The sequence below is a fragment of the Psittacula echo genome (genome assembly GCF_963264785.1).
Source record: "Psittacula echo genome assembly, chromosome: Z".
NCBI classification, from domain to species: Eukaryota; Metazoa; Chordata; class Aves; order Psittaciformes; family Psittacidae; genus Psittacula; species Psittacula echo.
Genome location: NC_137742.1, coordinates 53083957 through 53098215, shown reverse-complemented (window position 1 = coordinate 53098215; position 14259 = coordinate 53083957). Strand labels below are relative to the sequence as shown.

At 45.1% G+C, this 14259-nt stretch overlaps 1 protein-coding gene across 1 annotated transcript; it reads left to right on the top strand.

Moving 5' to 3' along the window:
* Window positions 1–3720: 3720 nt before the first annotated feature.
* TAL2 (TAL bHLH transcription factor 2) lies at window positions 3721–13209 on the top strand (the record flags this gene model as incomplete). Its single annotated transcript, XM_080638065.1, has 2 exons — window positions 3721–4484; window positions 12849–13209. The coding sequence occupies exon 2, from the start codon at window positions 12859–12861 to the stop codon at window positions 13207–13209; it is 351 nt and encodes a 116-aa protein (XP_080494191.1). The 5' UTR covers window positions 3721–4484; window positions 12849–12858.
* Between the last annotated feature and the right edge of the window lie 1050 nt (window positions 13210–14259).

The window sequence follows — 14259 nt, the reverse complement described above, 5'->3', positions numbered from 1 at the left end:
GAATCCCTGCTTAGAGTGATGAGTATGTGATAGCCTTATAGCTGCATGCCACCTATCTGAGCTCAGCATTATGTGCCCGTGAAAATGGCAGTGGCTGATTCTCTGGTATGACTGCTTTATTTTTCTCTATTTTAGGTGATTTCCGAAGGACTTTTACTGTGTAGGTACATCTGTGTTGAAGGGAAAATGACCTGCTTGTCTCTTCTCTCTTGCTCCCAGTGGAAGGTTTAGAAAAACATTAGGTTTTCAGTCTCTTTCTTTTGTGGCTAAACATTTTCTTCAAGGCTATCAGCAAATTTCAGCATTAAAAAGGAGAAGATTTTTGGCTTCTGGAATTAAGCCGAAAAGTGTGGCCAGAATTTAATGCACCCCCTGATGTGAGTGTTTTGTTAACACTAATAAGAGATTCAAAACATTACAAAGAGCCTCAGATGATGGAAGTTTAATATTTCAGCAGCCTGCATGCAGCTGCTGCTCTGAACCTCAAGCAGCCTCCTCCAGCTCGCTGTATTCAAAACCTATTGATCTAAATTTTGATTTTAAAGGGCAGGAACCCAGATGTGTATAATTGCTTCTTATTGTTCCCATCTGTAGAGCATGGCTCTGAGCTCACAGCGATCATGTGGCAGTGTGTTTGCAGCCTCTTGCTGTCCTTTTTCTGTCCATCATTTTGTGTGTGCTGCTTTCATCAGACTTAAAGGGGTCACACCACAAACGGCAAAACATAATGTGAACCCAAGCCCATCTTCTCTGAAACCTTTACCCATATTTAGGCATGCTTCTCTTTGATTTCCTGAACATCTGCAGTAAGAGTTTTATTGGAGAAGGACGGGGTTTGAGGTCTGGCCCAGTGTGAAACACAAACATGTTTTTTCTCCATCTAACCACTACTCTATCTTAGAGAAGCTTCTGCTGGCCCTGGAAGCTGTGTAGCAGCAGGATAAAGCCTTTTACTCCTGCTTGCATACCGCACAGTCACATATGCCAGGAACAGCTTTTCTTCCTTTTAGGATGAAAAATCACCAGGGTTACTCCCCTAGGATGTTTCAGGGGCTGGAACGTAGATGCTGGCATGAGTTTCAAAATGGACGTAAGAAACCTGTTTTTGAGATGTGCACACTGTGCAATCACCCACATGTTCTTAATTTCTTTACAGGGGCCAGTTCTCACATCTATCGCTTTGCAGAGCCACACGGAAATGTTGTTACATAAATGACTGGCAGTACAGGCAGTCTGTTGCTTCATCCAGGCCAGACTGTTACTGGTATCTGTGGTGATGAGGCAAGATGATGAGCTGACTGAAGTGTGGCTTTTCAGAAAGAGGGTGCACTAAATGTGAGCTCAGCACAGACTCTGAGGGGAGGATGTCCTGGGCACGATAGCAGAAATGAGGAAAGGGTGTTTTCTCTGGATGGGGTCTGTACCTGTTCTCTCCAGCCTCAGTTCTTAAACATGAGAGGGCCAAGACTACATTTTCTTTTCTCTCCTAGCTTTTGTTTCATCAGACCTGCCAAGGAATGTCTCTGCTGGGAAGAATGTGTACCTGCCTGGCAGAATGGCTTTGTATTCCAGCAAGGGGCAGCCAGCACCGCTGCAATAAATCAGTGCTTTCTGCATCTCAGACACAACAGCCCTATGTCCCCAGTTACCCCACCTACACATAGTGTTCCCCAACCTCCTCTCTTTGTCAGTGCTGAAAGGGCAACTGGGACTGTGCTTTCTGAGAGAAGCATTTGAGGAGTAAAAATGTGCCTGTGACACAGGCAAACATGCTAATATCAATGGCAGTCTGGAGCCTGAGAGTTACAAAACATGTTGTTTCTCCTTGACTTTTCATGGAACTGACCATGGGTGGCCACTAAAATCAGACCTGTTGCAGGTGAAGAAGAACCCCAGGCTCCAAGGAGCCACCAGGACAGATCCTGGCAGAAATTTTCGTGGGGAAGAACATGCCCAGGGTGCAATATTGCTTTCACTGGTCTTGTTCCCCTCTTCTGGCCCCTGGCTGAGCTATGCTATCCTGGCACCTATGGACTGCTTTAGGGAAAAGCAATTCCAGAGAGGTATTCGCCCTACTGCCATGTCACTGACAAGTACGGAGAGAAAGCTGAATGAGACTCCTGTGGTTCATTGGTGCCAAGTAATAGGAAGCTTTATAAAAAAACAAGGAAATGGACTCTCATGTGTGACCCCTTCAAGAGTAAGCTGATAGGGTGGAAAAGACTGTTAAAGTTGGTGTAGAAGTCAGCATCCCCATGCTATCTCAGATCACATCACAGATGTGGTGCTGGCTTTTCTGAAGTACATGGGATGGGGCTAGGATGTCCCTTTTTCTCCTTGTGTTTTCCCAGCGAGGCAGGTTTCTCACCCTGAGCCTGCTGCTACAGAGGGCATGTATCTGGCAGCAACAGCAGCAGAATCCTGCACTCTTGCATGGATAAGTGAGTGAGAATGAATAGCAGCCGATCCCGTCCCAAATGCCTGCAAGGACAGACACTTTTCTGGCTGTATATTTTATAATGTTTCATCTGGCTGGGTTTTGAGAGCCCTCGTCAATGAGGTATCCAAGCAGTCAGGGATAAAGAGCTCTCTCTTTTTCCTGAACTGACAAGCCCCCTTCTCTACTGCTGTAAGCTGGCTGGAGATTCTCAGGGCAGATTTTGGGGTAAATAATGGGTTGGAGGAAGTAACAGAGAGGAGGGGCTCTCTGCAACTTTCCAATGTAAATTACATGGAAATTAGGCTCTGTGAGGCCAAAGGCCCCTTTGGAATAGGGCCTTTAGTTAACATAACACTTGTGCTAAATGAAGCGATTGACACAGCTTTCAGGCTGTAGTGCCGCTGTTAATATACCGTGTGAAAGGGCTGAACCTTCAGTCGAGCTCTGCGGGGAATGACTTGCCCTGGCAGGGATCTGGGGCTCATTCTCTCCGGAGAGCAACCGCATCATTCCACTGCTGCGCTGTTAATAATTATAGAGGCAATCACATTAACTGAAACATTCACGGTGCTTTTGAAAACCCCGTAGGTGAGCCCTACCTAGACAGCTTGTAGTTTAAGAGAGGTGGTCTGAGTGAGCTGAACTGTCTTTAGGCTTGGCTGAGGAAAGCAATGGAGTGTACTTAAAGCTCCCTTGTCTATCCTGAATGCAGGTGTTTTCCTGCCCCATGAGTGTAGTTGAATGATTAATTGGTGTTTCTCTTTCCCCATTCCTTTTTCTCCTGTAGTATCCTGTTGCTCCCAGTGCCTAACTAGGTATCTTGCTCTTGTTACCCCTATTTACTGTTATCTCCACCCAAAGTAAACTCCCATCACCTAATGGAGAAGCAGATGGAGATGCAGATGAGGTCACATGGGTCCCAAGGCTTTGTATGTTTGTAGCAAGGCTACATTGCTTCATTGGTTTGTGCCTGGGGCAATTTTTCATTGACACATAAAATACTTTGGGTTGGGACTACCTAAGGTCATCCAGTCCAACACCCCTGAAATGAACAGGAGCATCTTCAACTGGATCAGGTTGCTCAGAGCCTCATCCAACCTTGAGTATTTCCAGGGATGGGGCATCTCCCACCTCTCTGAACAAGCAGAGAGCACGGGCCCCGAAGTGGAGGGCAAGCTGGCTGACATGCGAATTCATACCTGCAGCCTCCTGCTGTAACTCTGCAGATTCAGGCAGAGGGTCAGCGCAGGGCTTGGGGCAGTGCTGAGCCTGCAGCAGCTTTAGCTGCCCATGTTGCAGAGGGTGCTAGCTGTGTCCGTACATGAAAAGGAGCTTTCACCAAAAAGTGAAGGCAGGATTGATTTGCCTGCACATGGTCACCCCCAAAACCTCACTGCACTTGCTGTCAGAGCAGAGAGGGAATCCCCTGCTTAGGAATACGATAAATACAACCAGCCTCTTCCTCAGTACTGAGTCATGTTGAAACTGGCTTTTAAATCAGCACTGCATCTTCGTCTCTGGAAACATTTACAAGCTTAGAGCTAAGTTTTATTTAATTCATTTTTTTTTAAAAAAGCTCCCCAAAAAAAGGAAAACAAAACAAAACAAAAACAAAACAAAAAAAACCCCACAAACCCACCAAAAAAAAAAAAAAAGAGAGAAAAATTAGATACTTGCCACGAGCAGTTTCCATCCTTTCCCGCAAAGTTCCCTGACCTATCTGGAGTCGCTCTAAGGCTAGTAAGAACTACCAGCCCCAGGAAAAGGCAGAGGGTTAGAAGAGAAAAAGGCAGGATAGAGAGAATCTCCTGGGAGATGCAAAACAAGCTCCCTGGATTGCCAGGACTAGTGGTGACACGCGCCAGACAAAGGACCTGCTACTCTATAAATGAGGCAGCCAGGACCCGTGCTAGGCTGACTCCAGCGAGAGCAGGCTCTGCGGCCAGGCTCTGCGAGAACCATCAGGAAAGCAAAATAGAAAGTGTCCGGTCTTCCTGTCTGTTTGCCTATTGACCAGATCTGAAGAGGCACAGGCACCTGAAAAGTGAGTGACGATGCCCTCTTCTCTTTACAATGTTGCCTCCCCTCTTTTGGGCTTATCTTGCAACTTTCTTAGGAATGCCAAAGTTTCCTCTCGGGGCAGGGAATATCCTAAAAGGAAGGAATTTCTGCAATAGCCTTTACCATCCACTGAAATCTTATCTCTTATCATGCTAGCTCTAGGTCTTGTCATCAAAAAGTTAAGAATAAGGCACCTGATGTGACAAACAGAATAGTTACAGAAACCGCCACTACAGGTGACTGTGTTTAATCAAGCAAAGTAAACCTGTAGTGTATTTTTGTGCCTGGACTTGTCAAATTCTTAGTATCCACACAGAGACTCAGTGAATTGGACATGATGCTGAGAGAAATGATTAGTTGGTTGTACTATTTTGGAAAGAAATGTTGATGCTTAGATGTGGAGCAAACTGATGTGATTTTAAATCTGTTCCTACTACTCCCAGATTTTTTTACATCGTAACCATGTAATCATGTACAAGGCAAAGTCACTTATACCACTGCAAAGTGCTCTAAATTTGAGTTATTGCACTGGTGCAGAATGATTACATAAAGCATCATAGACTTCCTGAGTTTAGAACTAAAACTCAACAGAATTCTCCACTGGTGTCTGATAATCAGAACAAATCATTCACAAAACCATAGATAGTCATGCATTCATTAGACTTTACTGTATGCTTGTGCATTAGACTGTGTAGAAATCTTATGACAGTGTGAACATCTTATGACAGTGTCAACAGGTAAAGATGTAAAGAAACAGGTTTAAATTCCAATCCTCACACGTTTAAAAATATTCCCATTACTTCACTGGTTGTCTTACAGCTGATGTGTATGAAAAATACATAGATACTTGAATTTTGCTTGGTTCAACAGTTCACTTAGGAGGAAAAGCTCAGCAATTTTATTTATTTCATTTCTGCTGGCAAATATTAATAACTCTCAGATTTGTAAAAAAATCTCACCTTTTGAAACTGTCAGTCTAGAGCAGGTTTATATTTCCAGGGGCAGCCTTCTACATAAAGCTGTATTTTCCAGAGAAAGTTAATAAAACAAGCATTTTTTCTGAAGTAGGCGTCTCTAGCATTTGTGATTTCCATATAACAGTATAGGTCGATATTTGATTTTTAAAACCTTTTCCACCATGCATTTCTATATCATTTCACAAAAAGCAGCTAAAATGAACGCAGCTTGATTTTACTGCCTGTTTACATAAATCATTAGTAGCTGTGATATGAGCAAGAAATTAAATGCTGATAGAGCCAACATGCCGGATAGAAGGCTTGAGGACCAAATGCAGACACTCACGAGAATGTGGTTGAGGCAGGGATGATCTTCTTTCTGATATTTCTATCAGGTGTAGTCCCATGGAGGTGAGCAGCATGATATTTACAGGAAAACACGATAGTGGTCCTTGTCTTGCAGTGATTTGTATCACACTTCTGCAAGTTACAATTTGCTGTGGTGGTGTTTTTTTTTTTCTCCGTGTTTACGGTGACTTCTAGTCTTGGGCACAGCAGACCCCCCAGTTAGTTCCTGGGGTGACGGCATGGAGGTCAGTAGACTGGTTTTAACTTGTGTTTGATAGGAAAACAGGGCATTGCACGCCACTATCTGGATGCTGTCAGACCTGTAGCCTTGCTTTGGCTGAAGTCTGAGAGATTTGCTATCAGAATCAGAGCAGGCCTGGATAAAATGCAAAAGCAAATGCTGTCTGGGGGTCATATCCAAACGTAATACGAGATATATCTTTCCCCTTGATGCAATGTCCCTTACAGCACTGGATTTTCCTTTCTCTGCCCCTAACAGCTCCTGTAAGCAGGATGTGAGCTTTCCTACACAAGCAGGCAAGGCAAGGGAGTCAAAGCAAATGGACATTTTTCTGCTATTAACAGCTATCTTACTGCCTCACAGTGGCAGGTGCAGGGAGGAACATGCAGGAATGAGTGCTGTAACAAGGTGGGAGTGAATACCTGTGTAGAACAGGGTTTTGCACACAGGGCCTGGAAAAAAGGGGGTCTCTGAAGAACTCCCTGAAGATCACCAAGCTGATTTTCTTCTCTGTGTTAACCTGAAGCACAGGGATAGTGTCTGTGTGAAGTATTTGGGAAGTTAATTTGGCAGAGAATGCTCTTAAAGAAAACCCACTGGAACTGTAGTTGAGACTTCGATACAAGATAGCCTTAATGGAGAAGGCACCAGGACAGTGAAGCACTTTTCCAAGGAAGGCTCTCGGATCTCCTTGAACAGAAAATAGCACAAGTACATGTTTAGTGAATAAAGGCTAAACGTCCTGGCAGAGTGTTCTTTTCTCAGCTTTGCAAGCAGCCATGTCCATTGCCAATACACTAGGCATCCATTTAGCAAAAGCTATTGTAGCCCACAGGTGGATTCTTTGTTTTGCGCAGAACTGTGGTATAATCTGACTTTATTGCAAAGGAACACAGAAAGCATTGACAACAGAGGAGCCACGAGGAAACAAACCAACAAACAAAACCAGTCCCATGCGCAGAGTATTCTTTGAGTAAACATCTCCATCAGTATGGTGAGTTCTTAACCACACATTTTGTGCTCTCCCAAATGCCTGCTGGGTGCCAGCCCATCACTTTACAGACCTACCTTTCCCAAGGCAGCCTTACAGGATATGATGCCAGGGTGTCTGGGTTATGAAGAGTGCAGGCTAGGCTGATTTCTCAGGAAGCAGCAAGCTCTCTCCCCCAGTATGGTGAAGATCTGCACCCTTTAGGAAGGCAACTGGATTACAAAGCTAAGCAACTCAGGAGCAGCACTGGGTAGGGTGAAAGATTTGCCTTTTGGAACTGTGATCATATATAGACTAGTATCCCCAAACATGAAGGCTGACTTCAGCCTGAGACCTTTGCACAGTTGCTTTTGAAGACCCTAGTGATTTCCTTTTCCTAAAGGTTCAACAAGAGTACAGCGTAGCTGTGAGCTTCTGTAAATGCTGCCCTTAGACAGGAGGGCTCCCAGAAGCAGAGATTCTACTATGTGCATTTCGACCCGGATTTACAGACTCTGAAAAAAGTAAATCACTGTGTCAGTGCTGACTGTTTTCTATAGCACTTTTGCTGCTCTGCTATGCTTTGTACCATGGTTTGATTGTCAGGTAACACTCCCAACAGAGGCATGAGGCAGTGAAAGGAGCCCTTGTTTACTCCCAAAGTAGCTCCTCTTCCCACATCTTATTTGAAATGAAATGAAGTTCACTGCTGCTGTTAGGAATTGTCCCGTGAGAGCTGACAGAGGCTCTTCTCTTTCCTTACACAAACACAGCATCTACCAAACACACAAACACAGACATGCACATACAGACAGACACAGACACATACTTTCCACAAGCTTTGCAGCTGAAACAAACTAATTGCAGACAGAAGGAATACTGAGGTGCCACAAAGGAAAGGAATTTGCCTGAAGCAAAGGAACAGCAGAAATGAGGACAGAAGTTATATTTCTTGGTTGCCAGCCCACTGTTCAGCTCACTGCATTGAACTCTCTGTTTCCTTGTACACCAGTACACCCGTGGGATTTCAGGTGGGAGACACTTGGGAGGGCTACAGTGCTGAGATACAGGGAGGCAGTGACGGAGAGAAGGGGCTGAGGAAGGCTGGGAGGGAAGAGCCTCGACCTAGAGGTGCACTGCTCCTCTTGTAACCCATCAAGCTGGGATGCATTGTCTCCTCTCCTCTTACCTCTCTTTCCAACCCAAAGGAAGTCCTTGCAATCCAAGCAACCGCGCATCAGTCAAAGCATGGTTCAGCTGCAAAAAGTTTCAGCTTATTCCTCCTAGGTGGTGGGGGAAAAGAAACGTCACATGTTATGGATAGGCAGTGAAATGCATTGTGACATCCATGCTCAGTCACGCCCTCTGCGTGGAGCTGAGTTCCATGCTCCCGTGAAACTGAAGAGGGAAACAGTGAGCGTCCTCTTTCTCCTCTTCTCCAGATCACGCTGATGTAAAGCAAACAAAGCACAGCAGTGAGGATTGATAGCTGGGGAATCTTTGCTCCCCGCGGTAGATCAGGCTCACAAGCACCTCCCTGATATGGAAACAGACACCATCTGCTCTTCTGTTGCCATTTACTTAAGGGCTTGAGGGGACTGCACAAAATCCAGTGCAACGTGTTAAATAAGCAATTTCAGCAGTCACTGGGTTTCCCCTGCGGAGTGACAGTGTGGCACTGCAGGTTTACTAGAAGCACTCCAATTCTTGCTAGCAGCAGGCATCTGCTGTCTGATTAAGATTTGCAGAAGTAGGTCTCCAGTGGCCAGTTTCAACATGGATTTAACTTCAGCGAGGTCAAAGGTATAACTTGAGGGAGGAACTTTCTCCTCCAAGATCTTTAGTTAATAGCAGCCTGCTAATTATGATTGAGTGCTGGGCTCCTGGAGAGTCCCTTGCCAACCCTCAGACATTAACCAGTGGCTCAGGGGCTGTTTGCTGGGGAATGTCCTAGCAAAGACGGTGTTCTGTGCCGAAGCTGCTCTGCTGCTGCTGCCTGAATTGCCTGAATGGCTTTCGCGTAGAGAGGCTGTGAGAATTGCTGCTACCGAGGGAGAGATCTTCATGTTTTCTATTGTTTAGTCTTTTGTCTGGTGGCACTCGTGGCCGCATTAATCACAGGCAGTATTTTTCTCTCCCCTATTCTTACATTGTTCAAATGAGTAGGCAGGGGGGTGGAAAGAGCTTCACTTAACTGGTGGGTGGTGGTGGTTTGTTTTTTCTCTTTCTGGCTGTTGGAACAGATTTGCTGCTGGGCTGGATTATTTGTTTGCACAATTCTCTTTACATACTGCAGGTGTGGATCTTAGCTCATTAAACTGCACTTACCTGGTACTCCTGGACATGGTGTCTTCTTGATCTGTGTTAAATCCTGTCCATTTTGCCCTGCAGAGTAATTCTTCCAGTGAAAATGGTGTAATCTTCCAGATTCACATTCCTGAGAGCAGAATTAATCCTCTTGTATTTAAGCTGCTGTCTTCCTGGGTTTCTTTATTGTCAGCTAAATGTGGGGCTGTTAACCTGTGGTAAGAAAGATGACCAGAAAGCAGAGAATCCAGGCTTGTGGGTTAATGCAATTTGTCAGTCCATGATATGTACAAACATGTGATTTCTGCACAAATTTAAAGTAGACCAGTGGGATATAAGCTGCATGCAGCCACTAGACAATATGTATTTTATACAGTGCACCAGGGAAAGCTAAAGAATACATTGCTCAGATGTGCAACATCAGCAAAGACCTGAAGCTGCAAGTAATATCATAATGAAAGTCAAGCCTGGTGGGGACGGTTGGAGAGAAAGCGGGGAGAAAGGGAATGAGGCAAAGGGAATGAAAATTAGATCCCTTGTCAGTAAACTGACTGCTTTTAACTGGAAGGCGTTGTGTTTACAAAAAACTCGAGGGATGTGTAGGTGACTACGTGAGAAAAGAAGTTGTGCTGAAACATTGCAATTACTGCAGGATTGGACAAGGCTTGCTTTTCTCTTATGTTTCTAGCTGAAACTGAGCACAACAACAGGAAACCTGCACCAGTAAAGGGGGAAAGGAGAGAGGAATGTAAGTTGGAGAGATGTACAGAGGTGGATTACACCTGAAATGAAGCTCTCTGTAGAGCTATCAGGGCGGGGGGGGGGGGGGTGGGTGTGCGGAAGGCACGGTGAGAGAGAAGGAGCTGTTGTTTACTGAGCTTGAATGAATGTCAGAAATACAAAGACACATTTTTGAAGTGTAAAGCATGAGCTGGTCTCACAAAGACATATGTTTGCTGACAAGGCTTGGGACCACAAATGCAATATTGTCCTTTTCAAAGGCAGGAGAAGAGAGACAAAGAAAGCATGATGTGAAGTACTAGGCTGGGGTTATTTTTCCACCAGTAATACTGCTAACAGGTCAAGATGACATGTTCACATCACCGGGGCTGGATGATAACCTGCTGTGCTGGTCACTGCCTGCAGGAGGAGAAAGAGAAGAATCAGACCCTCCGTTGGTAACTGAGGGGTGATGAGGTATCCAGCAACCTGGGCCCACATTAACAGAATTATAGCACAGAGACTGAAAAGCCTGGCAAAATACAATCCACCTGACCCATTAGAAGAAACAAGGAAGCCCAAATAACTTTCCTCAAGTTATAAAACTGCCTTTGCACTTGGATAAATTTGTCTTAAAAAAAGAAACAAAACACCAAAAACAGAAGAGAGAGAAGCAGATGGCACTCTGAATTTCACATGGACCCAAGCAGCTGCTTGGAAGAACAGAACTGTACAAGTAAAAGTTCTCCCTTCAGGAGTGAAAGTTCCACAGTACAGAGGAGCACTGGAAGACAGTGCGTAAAATCCGTATCACTGATATAGCAGTCAAAAAGGTACATGCTAGCTGTTCTAAGTAGGTGCAAAGCATCAAGTAGATTTGTTCCCATAACAAAAACCAAAAGTAATACATGGAGTAGAAGAATAATTAAAAAAAGGAAAATAATAAAAATATAATCCCCATTTAGATCAAGCAATGGCTCTCAATGTAAGTCTACAAAAAACATTACAAAATCTCAGCAACCTGAAATATGAGTGTTTGTGTTTTAAATGTGCCACTCATGAAGCAGGGCACTTTGATAGGACAACTTTCTCAACCCCTGAAGGCAGAGTAGACAATTGAGCATGACAGTGATTTCAGACTTCTATCAAAATAGAAATGTGTTAGCTCTGTAAGGTCTATAGCCAAGCAGAGCCTGCAAAGTATGGGCAGCATGAGTGTAGCCATATATAGTACATGTGGGTGCATCTGTATTAGCTGCCCGGCTCTCTGGACATGGCTCTGATATAATTTATGACACTGTAACAGTGTTTCCCTGCTGATTTTCAATCAGTGCTGGACTGGGTCTTGAAGGACCTGGGAGAGAAATTCCCTGCCTGCCATGCATGTTTTGTCTCCCTGCAACAGCACCCCAATTAACCTCTGAGTCACAGCACGATTTCTTTATTCACCTGGACTATTAACATGTATTTTGGTGAACCCTGAGCGTCCTGCATGGTATGAGGCTGCTTAACATGGACAGGGGATCACAGCTGTGCTGTCACCCGAAGTTTCCTCTTTCTGAGGGTAAAGAGTGCTATCTCCCCTGCTCCTCAGTCCCCTGTGAGATTGCTGTAAGGATGGGTTTGCCAACGAATATAAAAAGCTGAGGTTTTCACATGCATAAGAGGGTAAGTGGAAATATTTGTCCTTTAGTCTCTTGGCTGCAGCTGCTTTTTCCGTACCCCAACTGTCTCCGTGCCATTGGCATAAAAGGCAGCTTCAGAAATGGAGAAGTGAGTGTTTCCTGCAGGGCTGTGGGAGAAAAGAGAAGACTTTTCAATGGTGTTAGAAGTAGGGTTACTGCAACCCCAAGCACCTTTGATAACCTTTATGGTAAATGGCTTTTAAAATTACTTTGCATCCATTGCACAGTGCTCTTGTGTTGCCAGGTCTGCTCTGGGTACTGGGTTCATTTCATTGCACATCTCCTGCTGCTCCAGGCAGGATGGGCAGGTAACCCCTATGTAGGCATTTTGGCTGGGATGCCTGCAAGTTTTGTAGGAATCACACTTTCCCTCTTCAGCTTGCACTCATGGCACTTGTGGCTTAGTCTTGGTAGCTCTCAGGGGATAAAACAGAAGCCTGAAAGGATCAGACTGTAGAGTCTCTGCCACCAGCAGTGAGCAGTCAGTGTGGGCTGGGCAAGGAACCAGACTGTTGCTTCCCTGGAGAATTCTCCTGAGATAACTATAACCACAAGCTACTGTAGTGTCAGCTGTCTGCTTACAGAAGGCCCATGATGAATGTCCACCTAGCTTAGAAACAGCCAGGAGTCACCAAGCTAGGGCCAGCTGGGAGCAGACCCGAGGAAGGTGTGAGCTGGGGCTTGGGAAAGCATGGATGTGTTCTGTGCTGAGCCTGCCTGCCTTCCTTTCCACCTTCCAGGTGTCCCTCATGCAGCCTAGTCGGATGACTAATGCATTTGTATTGGGAATTCTGCTAAGGAGGAACTCTCAAGAACCTGGAGAAGCAGCATTAAATGGTTGTGTGAGAAAAAACTCCATTTACTCCTTTGTGAAGTCCATACTAGACTCTGGTGTCCATTTGCAGCTGCCATGATTATGATCATGGCTGTGAATGGGGACATGACTTTAGGAATTATGGTGAATCTGTGCAAGATATGTAGGCCAAGGGCATCAGCCACAGAAGGCAAAAATTGGAAATGCCTAGCACCACCACTTTGTGCTTACTGCTGGCCCAGAGCAGCAGCCTGTGCAAAAGCCAGGGCTATCTAGTATTCACTCACCATCTCTTTCGCTTTGCAGGACGTTAAGGATGACAAGGAAGATCTTCACCAACACCAGGGAGCGATGGAGGCAGCAAAATGTCAACAGCGCCTTTGCCAAGCTGAGGAAGCTCATTCCCACCCATCCACCAGACAAAAAACTGAGCAAGAATGAGACACTCCGATTAGCTATGAGATACATCAACTTCCTTGTCAAAGTTCTGGGAGAGCCAGGCCTGCAGCAGACAGCAGTGGCAGCACGGGGCAGCATCCTGGGCTTCTTCCAGCAAGCTCCACACTTGCAAAACATGGAGGAGCTGACACTGATTGAAAACTGTGTCTCTTCTCCTGCCATGAGCAGCAATATTGTAGGGTGCTGGTCAGAGACATCGTCTCCCTAGCAGACAATGAGATGTGCAGTCTTTGTATTAGTCTGATAGTCCCCCTTTTTTTGCAGAATCTGTGGGTTGCTCTTCTATGGATTGTGATTATTTATTTATATTTATTACTGATTTATTTGGTATACGTTTTTATTTAATAGGAAAGGAAATCATTGGTGAGCCAACAACCTGTAAGGTCAGACAGAGAACTTGCAGCCTGGAAGGACTCACTGCTGTCAGAGCAGAGACCAAGACAGCAGGGCCTTGTGCCCTGATCAAATCCATAAATCAGGCCATAGAAATTCATCCAGTGTTTCTGGGAGGGAAAGAGATTATTCTATTCTGCCATGCTATTTCAAGAAAGCACTAATGAGCTCAAGAATTACAACTGCAGAATGTGTCCAGCATAGACATCTGGCTTAGGTAGTGAAAAATTTTGAGAGGTGTGATACTTGCCACAGTCCTCCACCAGTGATTCCAGGGGATAATTGCACTCAGCCTTGAGCCTGTGAATCTTACTTCCAGCTTGAGTCTTCTTTTTTTTTAAATAGAAGTCCTAGCCCTTCGACCTGGCTACAACTTTCTCCACCAGACTGGAATGATCCCTAGTGCCAGAGCAACATATTCTTAAACTAAATTAAAAGCAGAATTAAAAGCAAAAATGAAATTTCTGTTTTAAATAAAAGACGACATAATCATAGATGAGTTTCAGTGGGCTCAATAGACAAAGTAAACCTCCTCCGTACCAGTGACAGTGTGCATGTGAAGGAAGCTGATCAGCTACACTCTAGCTGCCTTAACAGCCCATCAAACAGTTTGATGGCTAAATGTCTTTGTTCTTCAAAAGCTGTAGCAATGGGGGAGAGCCTGCTTTGGGAGGGAGGTCGCAAGAGAAAGGCCTCAATGATGCACCATGAAAACCTTCATGGAAAAGCCAGTGAGCAGTGTCCCTTCCTGTGACAGGGTGCAGAAGCAGCAGGAGCATGTCTGCGCCTCTCAGAAGGTGCTGGGAATGCACCACTGGTGCATTGCAGTGCCAGTTTGGCACAGGGCTGTGTACCATGGGTCTTG